This window comes from Bos mutus, chromosome 4 (genome assembly GCF_027580195.1).
Source record: "Bos mutus isolate GX-2022 chromosome 4, NWIPB_WYAK_1.1, whole genome shotgun sequence".
In the NCBI taxonomy this organism is placed as follows: Eukaryota; Metazoa; Chordata; class Mammalia; order Artiodactyla; family Bovidae; genus Bos; species Bos mutus.
Genome location: NC_091620.1, coordinates 26232759 through 26246420, shown reverse-complemented (window position 1 = coordinate 26246420; position 13662 = coordinate 26232759). Strand labels below are relative to the sequence as shown.

Below are 13662 nucleotides of genomic sequence, written 5' to 3'. Positions count from 1 at the left end.
TTGATCGCCAGTGTCCGCACCGATCTAGAGCTCCCAGAGGGACAGGCTAGAAAGTTCCCGGGCCCAGCCGATCACTATGGCAGGGTAGGGTTGGGGGGCTGAGGTTGTCGAACGACTCTTGCGCCTCCAGATTTCTCAAGGAGCCCAGCAGTCCGTCCAGGCCACCGCGCTGCCGGGCGTCTCCGCCAGGCCCTGGGCTGCAGGGGAACCAGCCTGGCCCGGGGCTCAGCCCCGTCCCTCGGTGGCTGAGTCTGCGCGGGGACCCCAGGGTGGCTCTGCGGGGCAGGGCGGGGCGCTGCCGGCGCACCGAGGCTGGGCGGCCGCGGCCCAGGGGCGGGGGCGGGTGATGCGGAAGTGGCGAGCAGGCGGGCGGACCCGCGCGGCTCCAGGACAGCGCGGCTCCAGGACAGCGCAGCTCGGCCCCACCGCCTGGCCAGGGCTCCCGGGCGCAGCCACGCGGGCGCACAGCAGACAGGTAGGTCCAGGCGGCCGCGCGCTCCTCTCCGCGCCCGCGGGGCACCTGCCGGCGGCGGGCTGGGGACTGAAGCGGGGCAGGCGCGCGGGAGGGGTCAGCATCCGGCTCTTCCAGGTGCCCAAGCTCAGGGTGGGGAACGCCCAAGGCAGGACGCGCCCCGCCGTTGTGGGGGCCTCCAAGATGCCTCCTATTTCTCGATCAGAGTACGGTGCCCCGCACCAGCAGCCTTGGTCCAGAAGGCACCCGAGGAGCCCGGAGGCGCGGACGGCGGAGTCCGCACCGCTGCCAGGGGCGCCAGGTCTCCGGCTTCTCTCCCTTCCTCTCGCCTTCGCGGTGGATGGGCAGCGCCCGGCTGGGGCCATGGAGGGAAAGCCCCGATTCCCCCTAGAATTCTGTACGCTCCGATCCCCCTTCCCCGGGCAGCCCTCCCCTCATCCTTTCCAGTAAGAGAATGAGGTTTAAGAGGTTCATCTCTCCCTGGATCTTAAGGCCAATGGCAAGAATTAGGGCAGAGAGTGGGTAGGAAGATGGTGTCAGGCGAGGCGCCGGCTGTCCTTTTACTTGCAGCAGGGAAAAGAAAGTGCTGACCCTCCTGAGCGAGAAGAACCACGGACGAGATACTTCGTAGACTAGTTTCCTCTACAGCCTTCCCCCGAACATCAGAAGGAAACAATCGAGAATCTAAAAGTGGAGGGAAAGCGAGACCAGTGTGAGCGTGTTGCGGGATAGGAGACGGTGAACACCTGCGCGGCCCGGGCGCGCAGTTGTCTCTGTGGCCCCGGAGGCACCGGATCTGGCCCTGGGGAGCTGGGGCGGAGGGGACTTCCCTGGCTTCGCCGCCACCCTGCGCCCATCAGAGCGGGGATGAGGGCGGGGGCGCCTCCACCCTGAGGAGCGGTCGGAGAGGCAGACCCTAAACCAGCGCTCCGGGCCGGGGAGGGAGTGGGGGTAGTTAGTGGGCTGGGCCAGGAGGCGCGGCCAAGCCGCCCCGGGCGGCACCTGCGGGGACTGTCTTGAGAGCAGAGCCGAGTTGGGGCTCCCTGCGCTCCCAGAGCGGGGATGAGTGACCAGGACCAATGAGGACGAGGGCGGCGTCGATGGAGAAAGCTAGAGTCTCCCGGGAGAGGCAGCCCGGCCAGAGCAGGGTTATAGGACTGGCTACTGGGGCTCCCAGCAAGTCGAGGGAAGCCTTGGGAAACCACCCTTTTTTAACCCTGGGGTTTCCCCGCCCTGCGCCTCGGCCTTACCCCACCGTGCCCCCAGAGGAAGCCGAGGGAAGCGTCTTTCTGCGCGCATCTGCCGCCCTGGAGTCTCAGCTCGTCTCCCCCGGAGGGGGAGGGGCTTAACGTCTCGCTGGGCGCAGGGCACCCATGCCTTCTCCAGGAGTTTGGTGTGGAGTTTGCGGGAAACGTCTGAATCAAATTCAGGAGGTGCAAGGGCTTGCTGATCGCGCAGTACTGGGGGCTGCAGAGCCTCCTCCCCTAGGGGGTCCCTGGTACCCACAGTGTTCAGGCTTCCCTTGTGGCTGGCTCCTGGGAGGTCAGGAGTTGTGGGGCCCGTGCACCTCCAGAGATGCTCCTGGGCTGCCCCTTCCCCATAATAGGGCCTTCCTCAGGTCCTCAGCCGGAGAAGGCAATGGCACCCCACTCCAGTACTCTTGCCTGGAAAATCCATGGACAGAGGAGCCTGGTGGGCTGCCGTCTATGGGGTCACACAGAGTCGGACACGACTGAAGTGACTTAACATTAACAGGTCCTCAGCAGGCCACTCCTCCTTTGATGTTTCCATGGAAGCTGATGTATGCTCATCCGGCTTTCCTCCATCTTTCAGGGTTCTAATCCACAAGGCTAGTCTGGGGGTTGCAAACCTGCACAGCTGTTGAGGAATCAGGGCAGACCCCCTGACCAGCCTGCATCCTGATGGGAAGTCAAGTCCTCCTCCCAGCAGCCACGAGGGTGTGTGTGTGTGTGTGTGTGTGTATAGTTGCTCAGTTGTGTCCGACTCTTTACAACCCCATGGACTGTAGCCCACCAGGCTCCTCTGTCCAGGGGATTCTCCAGGCAAGAATACTGGAGTGGGTTGCCATGCCCTCCTCCAGGGGATCTTCGCCACCCAGAGATAGAACCTGGTATTCTAGAGCAAAGTATTTCAGGCAGATTCTTTACCTCGTGAGCCGCTTTCCTGGTGGGGGAGGGATGTAGAATGGACTTTCTCAGGGCTGTGCTTCTGGGACCCCCTGGGGATCTGAGTGACTGCTTCTATCAGGATGGAGCGCAAAGGCACTGAAATTCAGAACTCCTGGCATTGGGATAGCTTGCATCAGGTCTAAGTCCATCTCCAGGCAGGAAGCAGCCTCCTTGGGGAGCTGATGCTGAGCCTGGTCCTGATGCCCCCGGATGCAGGGAAACCTGTGGCTGAAGCTCCCTGTGTGGCATGCTGGGCAGACCCTCTCTTGGCCATGGCCAGGCTTTTGGTGGGAGGCCCTCTCCAGAGCTCCCTTCCCTTCCTCTCCCTTCCCTGTGCTGCTAGAAGGGGTGCACCTTACTGCCAAAAGGTCAGAGGCTTGTGTTGTAGAGCAGTGCGGCGGGCCTTGCCCTGACTTCCTCCTTGCCCTGGGCAGAGAAATCGATCTTCCTGGCCTCCCAGTTCACCACCTCTGGCACAGCTGCAGGCCCGAGCATGTGTGGGGGTCATCAGGGAAGCTTGCCTTGCCCTCTGTCAACAGAACTTTCCTCGGTCCACCTTCTTGCAGCCAGAATGGCCTGCCGCTGTGACTGTCACCTATCTGTTCTAGGACCCAGGCCTTTGGGAGGCGTGGGGATGCTGCAGACACAAATTGGATGAAGCTCTCCAACGCTGTGAATCATACAATGGATGATGACTGCCAGCGGGCTTGAGGGTTGGGGGATGGGCTACAGGATGAGAGATGGAGCATTTGGTCGGGGGGACCCAAATGTGATTTTCTCCACATCCCTTCCCTCCCCCAGCTCATAGTGAGTCAGGTTTCCGAGTTGTCCGGTCTGGCCACTTTCATTTCCCCTAGGGCTGGGTGGAGGCTAGTGCAGAAAGGGGAACCGAGCCACTCATCTTCTGAGACCTGGGGGCAGGGCCGGGTGCTCTCCCATCCTCTCTGTCCCAGCCCAGTGCTGGGCACTGCTCTGGGGAGAGGCCCACAGACAAGAATCCTTAGCAGCGTGGAGGTGGCACTTAGCCGCCACAACCCAGAAAGATTCTGGGCAGGGAATTTCAGGGGACATTCTGAAGCAGGCCTGGATGATGGTGTGTGTGTGTGTGTATCCCAGTGCAGGCCAGGAAGCCCACCAAGACTTGTGTACTCCCAGAAGCCTTTGCTCCCAGCAACAGTCCAGCCTGTGGTTGGGTGGCTTTAGCTGTCAGAAGGTTCTTCAGCAAGGATGTAGTCTGTCGCAGGGGAGGCTGTGTTGGTCTTGACTTGAACCCTAGTCTTTCTGCCACACGGGGGTATTTCTCATCCCCACCCCACTGAGTGTTTACATCAGCCACCCAGATACCTCATTTCCTTCAGTCATCCCTTCCCGGACAAGCCTGCCCACCTCAGACCCTCACTGCCTCACAGCACTCGCAGCTTCCCTCTTGGGTCTGGTCTCACCTTGAGTTGGAGGAGGATCCTGGGGAGGGCAGGGTTGGTTGGGGTGGCAGTGGGGTGGGGGTGGGATGATAAACAGCTGGAGGACGGACGCTTCCAACATCTCGCTGGCCTTCCTTAGGTCCTACTTTGGTCCAGTAAATGCAGATGCCCAGGAGGGGCGAGTGGTGAGGAAGAAAGAACCGGAGGCACTCCTGCCCTTGAAGAGGTTGCCCCCTGACCTGGAAAGTAAGCGAGACGTCTGGGTGGGGGAGGCTGTGCAGGACGGAATAGGAGCCCCACTTGTCTCAGTGGAGGAGAGTCCAGGGCAGCCCATGGCGCTCTGGAGAGGGAGCTGTGAGTGTTGCGGCCGGAGGGCTAGTGTTGGCACCCTTGTTCCAGGAAGCATGACTTCTGCCAAAGACCCCGGCCCACCCCATCCCTACGCCACCATCATGGCCACCACTCCCTCTCCGTCACTTGTGCAGCATCTTCTACAGGGGCCGGGTGGACCAAGGCAGTGGGAGAGGAGCATGGTGCCTGCGCAGCGTGTGTCCTCTTACACACACAAGTGCATGCCCACCTAACTCACATGTGCTTAGAAACCTAGGGCCCAGGGTGGGAGGCAGCCTCATTTCTCATCGTGGATCAGCCCTTTGTTCCTTCCTTGCCCATCGACAGAGTCTTCTCTGAGTCTCAGGACGGGGGGCTATGCTGGCTCTGTCCCTTCTGTCGCTGACCCTGGGCTCACAGGTGAGGGGCAAGTGCAGGGGAGAAACCACGCAGGAGTGGAGGAGAGTGAAAGTGGGCTCAGGACAGTGAAGAGAAGTTTCAGTCCAGGGTCTGGAGGGGAGTGGAGCTGGCAGGTAGAGTGGAGGAGGCAGGGATTCCCTGTGGCCAGCTGGCCTCTGACTTGGAAGGCAAGTCTGTGGCCTGGGGTGGGGGGTGGCACTTGCTCTGGTGGGGACTCTATCTGTGTGGATCCCACAGCAAACATAAGGTGCTGCTGAATGAATGCATGGTTGGTGGAGGAACCAGAGTCTAGGAAATTGCTGCCTTGAAAAGCAGAAGTTCTAAGTTTGGTGGCCACTGTCCTTGCCAGCGATTCAGGCGGTAGATGGAGTTGGCTCATGGGATTTCTTTCAAGATATCCAGGTCGGAGAAGGGTGGGAAGCTTCATCCCTGAGGGAAACCAAGGAAGGAAGGAAGCTCTGAGGACTGGGTGTGGAAACCCCTCCCTGACTCACAGGTTCTGCCTTGTCTTAGCAGAGTTTCTTGAAAGTTGGTTTGGTGAGGGAGAGGGAGGGAAACAGGGGAAGCAAGAAGAAAGCTAAGCAAGGATGTGGGCTCAGCCAGAGACTGGCTTCAGCTAGAACCTGTGGGGACCCTGGAGCGCACATTTGCTCTGCCTGAAGCAAGGGGACCAGCCCTTTGTCCCTGAGTGTGTCACTGACTGTGGGCTCTCCCCCACAGAGTGGAGGGGTGGCCTGGCCCTGGAGTGGGGCAGCTGAGGGCAGTTCTCCGGCAATGGGCAGCTCTGTGCTGTGCTTGGACTCACAGCAGCTGGGGAACTGCTGCCCCGCCGGGCACAGGACGTCTGGGTGGGACACCCACAGTGTCCACTCCAGCTGTGTACCCCTCCCTCCTTTCCCTCAAACACAAAGCCCAGACACAGGGACCTTGTGACAGGAAAGCTGATGCTTAGAGAGGAAAACTGACTTAAGCATCTGGACAGGCTGGAGCGACTCTGGCCTCCTGTGCTGGGAGGAAGAGGGGGAGTCTTACGGGCCATGGCTCGGCCCTCTGATGTGTACTGACTGCCCCCTGCTCTCTCTGCCAGACGCCTGTGCCATGAACCAGCCGGCCCCCGCCGCCCTGCTTCCGCCCCGGCGCGTGCGGCTGAAGCCCTGGCTGGTGGCCCAGGTCAACAGCTGCCAGTACCCAGGGCTTCAGTGGGTCAACGGGGAAAAGAAATTGTTTTACATCCCCTGGCGCCATGCCACGCGGCACGGCCCTAGCCATGATGGAGATAACACCATCTTCAAGGTAAGCCCTGGGCCTCTGAAGGCCCTTCCCTAGAAGAGGGCTCCCCACTACATCAGACTGGCGACTCTTCCAGCTGCCTTGTGGCCAGCGACCCCAGGCCGGGGCTAAGGGGCTGCAGGCATCACCACTGGGCAACCTTTCTAATCCGATCCCTGGAGCAAGGTGAGGACTGAGGGGCCCCAGGAGACCTTCAGTAACTCCTCCCCCTCTTCCTCTTTGTGCTTTTTCATCATACATGAGCACCTGTCCAGGATGCACATTTGGTGTACACATATGCTTAAAGGACCACAGAATTCCCCCATAATCTTAATACTATGAATATTTTTTGCTTGTATTATCAGTTTTCTCCATGTGTATATGAAGTGCAAAGATGGAATCAAGCTATAGATTCTATTTTGTAACCTGCATTTTCCACCCAACATCAGGACTGGCTTTCCCATTCCAACAAATGCCACATTCAAATGCCACTGAATGTTCCATCGGAGCAGGGAGCACACTTTAGTCACCAAATGCCAGATTTTGGACACCTTAGGTTGCTTTCAGTGTCTCCATGTTGAAGACCACACTGCCATGGACACCCTCTAAACTCTTATCCTTGGCACATCTCAAATGGTTTTCTTTGGGATTAGTTCCTAGAGTTAAACACTTCTGGGTCGAAGAGAATGCTTATTTTTAAAGTTTTGGCCACGTGTTGCTTAGTTTTTGCACTTAGTGTTTGTCTTTTCAAGGTTCCTTTCAAATCCATTTCTCATTTTTGAATAAGTAGCATGGTCACATAATTCAACATTTAAAAAAGTGTAAAATGCAAAGTCTCCCAAATGGGAGACAGTCTCCCAGACATCCAACATCCTCCTTTGGGACAGTTCGTATTCTCAGTTTCTTGTTTATCCTTCCTGAGGGATTTTTGTACATATGCAAGCAAATATGTGCCTATCCTTTCCCCTGCTGCTGCTGCTAAGTCACTTCAGTAGTGTCTGACTCTGTGTGACCCCATAGATGGCAGCCCACCAGGCTCCCCCATTCCTGGGGTTCTCTAGGCAAGAACACTCGAGTGGGTTGCCATTTCCTTCTCCAATGCATGAAAGTGAAAAAAGTGAAAGTGAAATTGCTCAGTCGTGTCCAACTCTTAGTGACCCCATGGACTGCAGTCCACCAGGCTCCTCCATCCATGGGATTTTCCAGGCAAGAGTACTGGAGTGGGGTGCCCTTGCCTTCTCCGATCCTTTCCCCTACTTTTGACAAAAATGGTAGATGTTTACATCTTCTTCTGCACCTCATTTTTTGAAGATTACAACATGTCAGTATATAAAAAACTTCCTCCTTTTTTTTTTCTTGTTGCTCAATATTCCATTTTATGGGTTGGCCATAATTTAACCAGCCCCCATTGATGGACATTTAGATAATTGAGGGTCTTTTTCTTTTAGAAACAGAGCTGCAATGAATAAGCTTATATGCGCAAGCTTTTGTGTGGATGCATCTTTATCTGTCGGATAAATTCCCAGAAGTCAAATTACTGGGTTAAAGGATGGAAATGTATAATCCTGAGATCAACCAAATTACCTTCCAAAATAACAGTACTGGGAGTTCCCTGGTGATCTAGTGGCTAGGACTCCAGTGCTCTCACTGCCATGGCCCAATTCAATCTCTGGTCAGGGACCTGAGATCCCGCAAGCCACATGGTGAGGCCCCCCCCTCCACAAAAAAATCATTATCATCATAATACCAACAGCCCAAGTGTACAGAGTCCATCCCAAGGGGAGACACAGTTCAGAAAGCTTTATGGGCATTAAGCCTGAGTCTTCACCACCACACCGTGAGGCAGGTGCTGTGATGGGGAGACCAAAACAAAGAGAGGCAAAGTGACATGGCCCTGGCACACAGGTGGTGGTGGCACATTCCGATCCAAACCCAGTTCTTCTCCAGGCCCCTCTCATCCACCATGTTATCCCATCCTCCTTAGAGATTATACCTGTTTGCCACCTTAAGACCAGTGAATATGATGCCTTTCAAAGCATCTAGAATTCCTCTAGCTTGTTGGAACCGTAAGAGACTGGCTTCCTAACTCCCACCTTGCAGATGGGCGCTGGGCTCAGCCTGTGTGATGGTCTCATCCACAGCAGTGACTCCCCCTGGCCTGGAGGGGCTGGGCTTCAGTGAGGGGAGAGGTTCTCTGTGGTTGTCTGTCTTGTCTTCCTGCTCTAGGCCTGGGCCAAGGAGACGGGGAAGTACACCGAGGGGGTGGACGAGGCCGATCCGGCCAAGTGGAAGGCCAACCTGCGCTGTGCCCTGAACAAGAGCCGTGACTTCCGCCTCATCTATGACGGGCCCCGGGACATGCCGCCTCAGCCCTACAAGATCTACGAGGTCTGCTCCAATGGCCCGGCTCCCGCAGGTATCCTGCCTGGCTGTATGTGGGCCACCTAGGGGGCTATGCACGGAGGCCTGGGGCCCCTGCAATGTGCAGTGGCTGGGGACGTGCCGCTCGGGCAGAAACCCAGGGCTCCCAGGAGTGGATCACTGGTGAGGCTAGGAGCGGCTTGGCATGGACCAGGCCCCTCCCCACCAGGTTTGATTTCCTCACCCGATCCTGGTTCTTGGCTCCGTGAATGTAGGTCAGGTGACCCAGTGAATGTAGGTCGGGTGACCCAGGGAGGGGAGCGCCGTGGGGTCAAGGGCGGTGTCCCCAGTGATTGCTGGTGGCTGTGTGGCCTTTCCCTCTGTGTTTGGGCAGCTCTGGGCAGGAGAGAAGCCACCTGGAGCCCTGAAGCCTCCCTCTCCCCTCCTGACTCCCTTCCGGTCTTTCATTTCTGTCTTCCTCTGCAGAGTCACAGCCCAGTGAGGATAACGCTGAGGAAGAAGAAGAGGAAGAGGTGAGCTTAGGGGCGCACTTGGCAGCCTGTGCCGCCGCCCTGGGCCTCGCTAGGCCTGGCTGCTTGTCCCACTCCACTGCAGGACTGGGCAGTTCCATTCCTCTGGAGCCTGCTGCTGTTTCTGCAGCCCTTCTCTGGGTTTCTTCTCTTGGGATTCTGGGGACAAGAACAAAGTCACCACCTTGAACCTCCCTGGGACTCTGTTGGTAGAAAACATGCTCGCGCATGGTCTCAGCCTCAGTAGTTGGGGCTTAGCAGGTATTCCCACCTGCAGAGGCAGAAACTGGGGTACCAAGAGCCTACTGACGTGCCTGGGATGGCAGAGTTGGGCCTGAGTGTCTGGCCTCGCCTAAGCTGAAGACCAGGGAGTTGCCTTGTGGGTCTCATTCTTCAGCATTGGATCAGTTTAATAACCTGTTTTCCTTCTCTCTCTGGCCTCCTCGCTCCTCCTTTGCCTGTGTCTTCTCTTCAGCTCCAGAAGATGTTACCAGGCCTGAGCATCACAGGTGGGGCTGGGAGGTGGTGTGGTTGGGGGTCTAGTATAAGGAGGAGCTGCGGGGACCACAGGTACCTGGGAGGGGGCTGAAGGGAGGCTGGGGGCTGGCCCAGGGCTGGGAGTAGGTGAGCCTGGAGGCAGTTCCTAGAAGTGACATTAAAATTTTGTCCACTCCCACCTTCTATAGAAGCAGTGCAGCCCGGCCCTGCCATGGCACCCTATTCTTTACCCAAAGAGGATGTCAAGTGGCCACCCACTCTCCAGCCACCTGTGGTGTTGGCCCCCCCTGCTCCAGGCCCCAACCTGCTGGTCCCTGCTCCTGGCAATGCCGCTGACTTTGGGGAGGTGTTTTCTGAGGTTCTGCCGAGCTCGCAACCGCAGCCTGGGTCCCTGTCTACCAGCCTGGCCCCCACAGGCGAACAACTCCTGCCCGACCTGTTGATCAGCCCCCACATGCTGCCTCGTAAGAACCCACGGGAGGTGGGGGGGGGGAGGGCGGACACGGAGGAGCAGCTAGGAGGGTGGAGGATGACGAAGAGAAGAACAAAAATGCCCATACCAGTCCCTGCTTGGCTGGGAGGGAAGTGGGGAGGACTGATGATGGCCTGGCCACAGGGGAGAGAGGGAGAGATCAGTGGGCAGCAGAATGGGGAGGCATGGGGCTCATGGGGGGGGTGGGCTTGCCTCTCTGTCCTGCAGTGACCGACCTGGAGATCAAGTTCCAGTACCGGGGACGGCCACCCCGGGCTCTCACCATCAGCAACCCTCAAGGCTGCCGGCTCTTCTACAGCCAACTGGAAGCCACCCAGGAGCAGGTGGAGCTCTTTGGCCCGGTGAGCCTGGAGCAAGTGCGCTTCCCCAGCCCCGAGGACATCCCCAGCGAGAAGCAACGCTTTTATACCAACCAGCTGCTGGACGTCCTGGACCGTGGGCTCATCCTTCAGCTACAAGGCCAGGATCTGTATGCCATCCGCCTGTGCCAGTGCAAGGTGTTCTGGAGCGGGCCCTGCGCCTCAGCCCAGGGCTCACACCCCAACCCCATCCAGCGGGAGGTCAAGACCAAGCTCTTCAGCCTGGAGGACTTCCTCAATGGTGAGGGCCCCGCCTCATGTTCCTCTGGGTCTCTTTTCATCCAGGGGCCTGGTGTCCGCCTCTGACTTAGGGTCTTACTGTCAATGCAGAGCTCATCCTATTCCAGAAGGGCCAGACCAACACCCCACCTCCATTCGAGATCTTCTTCTGCTTTGGGGAGGAGTGGCCTGACTGCAAACCCCGGGAGAAGAAGCTCATCACTGTACAGGTATACTCCCATCATCAACCTCCTGAACTCTGCTTTGAATATTGGGAAATCCTGGGCCCTTGCCCCCCAGGAGGGGCAGGGTTGTCTGGGTAGGGTGAATTCAGTGGTCAGAGTTAATTGATGACTGGCACTGCTCACACATAAGCTGCCTTTCTACAAAGTAGAAATTGGTGCCCCTTCTTCTGGCGGATGTAAACTACCACCTGCCCTCTGGTGGATCCCCTCATGCATAACTCAATCGGACAGCCCTGCCGATCCAGACAGTTCACCCCATCCTGTCTCCTCTTCACCCGCTTAGGTGGTACCCGTAGCAGCCCGGATGTTGCTGGAGATGTTCTCGGGGGAGCTTTCTTGGTCAGCTGATAGCATCCGGCTACAGATCTCAAACCCAGATCTCAAAGACCGCATGGTGGAACAGTTCAAGGAGCTCCATCACATCTGGCTGTCCCAGCAGCATCTGCAGCCTGTAGCCCAAACCCCTGCCATGCCAGGCCTCAGTGCTGCACAGGGACCTTGGCCCATGCACCCAGTTGGCATGCAGTAAGGAGGCTGCAGGTAGTGACTGGCCCAGGTTTCCTGGGTGGCTGTGCAGAGATGTGGAGGGCAAAAGTTCCTGGGGGCACCTGATGAGCAGCAGGGTCCTATCTTGGGGTCTCCAGAAATGGATCTGGGTCATGAAGAAGAGGTAAAAGAGGCCTGAGTTCCAGGTTCTCCTCAGAAGCTGAGGGAAGCTGGAAGCCAGTTTTGCTTTGAGGACTCTGTCTTCCTGCATATGTCTCTCCTGGACTGGCTCTGGGGGAACTCGGCCATCAGCATCATTGTGGAGGGAAGGAACTCTGCCAACTCAGGGGGCCTAGTTGTACAGAGGGAGTTGCCCCAGAGCAGTCCCTTCTTGTGGGTGCCTCATTTCTTTGGGCAAGAAGAGCCAAGTGCTGGGGGTCAGACCTCCCTGGCAGGTCCTCTGCAGGGCATGGGCCTGACTTCGGAGTTCCCTAGCTTTAGCGTTGATACCCTGGGGGAGGAAATGGCAGCCTACTCCAGTATTCTTGCCTGGAAAATCCCATGGACAGAGGAGCCTGCTGGGCTACAATCCTTGGGTTCACAGTCAGACATGACTGAGCGACTGAGCGCGCGTGCGCGCATGCACACACACACACACACACACACACACACACACACAGTTTGAGCCTCATTTCCTCACAACATCCAGAGACAGATTAAGTATTACACCAGATACTAAGTCTGGCAGCTACCTCCCTTGAGAAACTAAGAACCTGGGATAGAAAGGGGACATTTATGTATTTTTGGATTAATAAATATTAAAAACAGACTCAGTTATTATTTTTCAGCACCAGTTGCTCCCATGCTGTTCTACTGGGCCGTATTTCTCCTGCCAGTTAGCTTTCTTTACTCCAGCACCTGCCCTCCTGCTCTGGGGCTGTTGACACAGGGAGGGCCTGCCTTCCAGGCTGATGAGTCAGTGAGGCCTTCACAAGCACTCGGCTGGCTGGCTGTGCTTTCCAGGAGGAAGCCGGCTGAAGCAAGGGCGTGGACTTTTAAATGTGTGCAGAGTCTAAGATTCTGTCCAAATCAATTTTCCCATAAGAAATGGTGAAAAGGGGCTGGATCTCACCTAAGGACCATTACTATCTGTTAGCCTCATGTATGTTCATATGCTATTAAATATATTAGGACAATGCATACAAATTGGGAGATCACTGTTTGAATCTGGCTTACAGATGTAATTTTCTGACCTGAACAATTTTGCTGTTATCTTTTTATTATGGAATATCTTTAACATCTGTGAAAGTAGGGAGAATGGTATAAAATTCCCATGTAGTAGCTTCAATAATTATCAATTCACAGTCCTTCTCATCTAAATTCCCAACACTACAGTGGATAAGCTTGTGCATATTTATGTCTTTTTATTACTTTTGCCAGTATATCTTTAGGATGAATCCACAGAAATGGGATTTCTGGGTCAAAGGATAAAAATGTGTCGAATTTTAAATATTTGCAAAATCCAGATAAATCTCTGAGTGTAGCTGTTTCCCCACAATCTCAACAGATTATAATGCCAATTTTTTGGATTTTGCCAATCTGATAGGTGAGAAATAGTATCTCTACCATTTCTCATTATGAACAAGGATGAGCATCTTCATATGGTTAAGTGGCCTGTGCAGATTTTAGTGATTAAAAGAAAATAATAATCTTAGAATAGTTTTAGATTTACAGGAAAGTAGCTAATAGAGTGCCTATATGACCCACACTCAGTTCCCCCAACTGTTGACATCTCACACTGTACCTTACATTACTATGGAGCATTTGTCACAACTAATGAACAAAGTGAACACATCGTTATTAACTAAATTCCACTCTTTATTCAGATTTCATTAGTTTTTAATCTCATACTTTTTCTGTTCTAGCACCCTATCCAAAGGATTGCTTTACATTTAGTGACCGTGTCTCCCTAGCTATCACTGATTTAACTGGTTCTCAGACTTCCCTGGTTTTGGATGACTTGGATGGCTTGGAGGGTACATTTTAGAATGTCTCTCAGTCTGGATTTACCTGATGTCTCTCATGGTTTTTTGCAAGGAAGACACAGAGATGAACTGCCATTCTCACCAGAGTAGATGAAATAATGAAGTAGGCAACCATCCCTGGACTGACTTCTCCAATACTGCAGGCAGTGCAGTGGCTGCTGAGGATCCTCCTTTGGCTTCTACTTACATTTTGATTTCTTATATAAAACAAAAATGAAAGCAAAAAGCAAAAACCCCAGCACACCTGGCCATCATTTCTTGTAGGGTAACTGTGCTGTAGTAGCCAGTGGTGGATGGAACACTAGCCGCTACACTCCCGCCCCCT

The 13662-nt window shown here is 55.5% G+C and overlaps 1 protein-coding gene across 3 annotated transcripts; it reads left to right on the top strand.

Annotated features, from left to right (window-relative positions):
• Positions 1 to 325: 325 nt before the first annotated feature.
• IRF5 (interferon regulatory factor 5) lies at positions 326 to 12139 on the top strand. Of its 3 annotated transcripts, none has more exons than XM_070369254.1 (10): positions 326 to 475; positions 4222 to 4328; positions 5920 to 6125; positions 8328 to 8517; positions 8949 to 8995; positions 9468 to 9501; positions 9679 to 9954; positions 10191 to 10583; positions 10673 to 10791; positions 11090 to 12139. In XM_070369254.1, exons 3-10 carry the CDS (start codon positions 5931 to 5933, stop codon positions 11333 to 11335), a joined length of 1500 nt encoding a protein of 499 aa, XP_070225355.1. In that variant the 5' UTR covers positions 326 to 475; positions 4222 to 4328; positions 5920 to 5930; the 3' UTR covers positions 11336 to 12139. The 3 variants fall into 3 exon arrangements, with proteins under 3 accessions (XP_070225355.1, XP_070225357.1, XP_070225356.1); XM_070369255.1 differs by lacking the exon at positions 326 to 475 and adding an exon at positions 3450 to 3468; XM_070369256.1 differs by lacking the exon at positions 4222 to 4328 and having other exon boundaries at positions 348 to 475.
• Positions 12140 to 13662: the final 1523 nt, after the last annotated feature.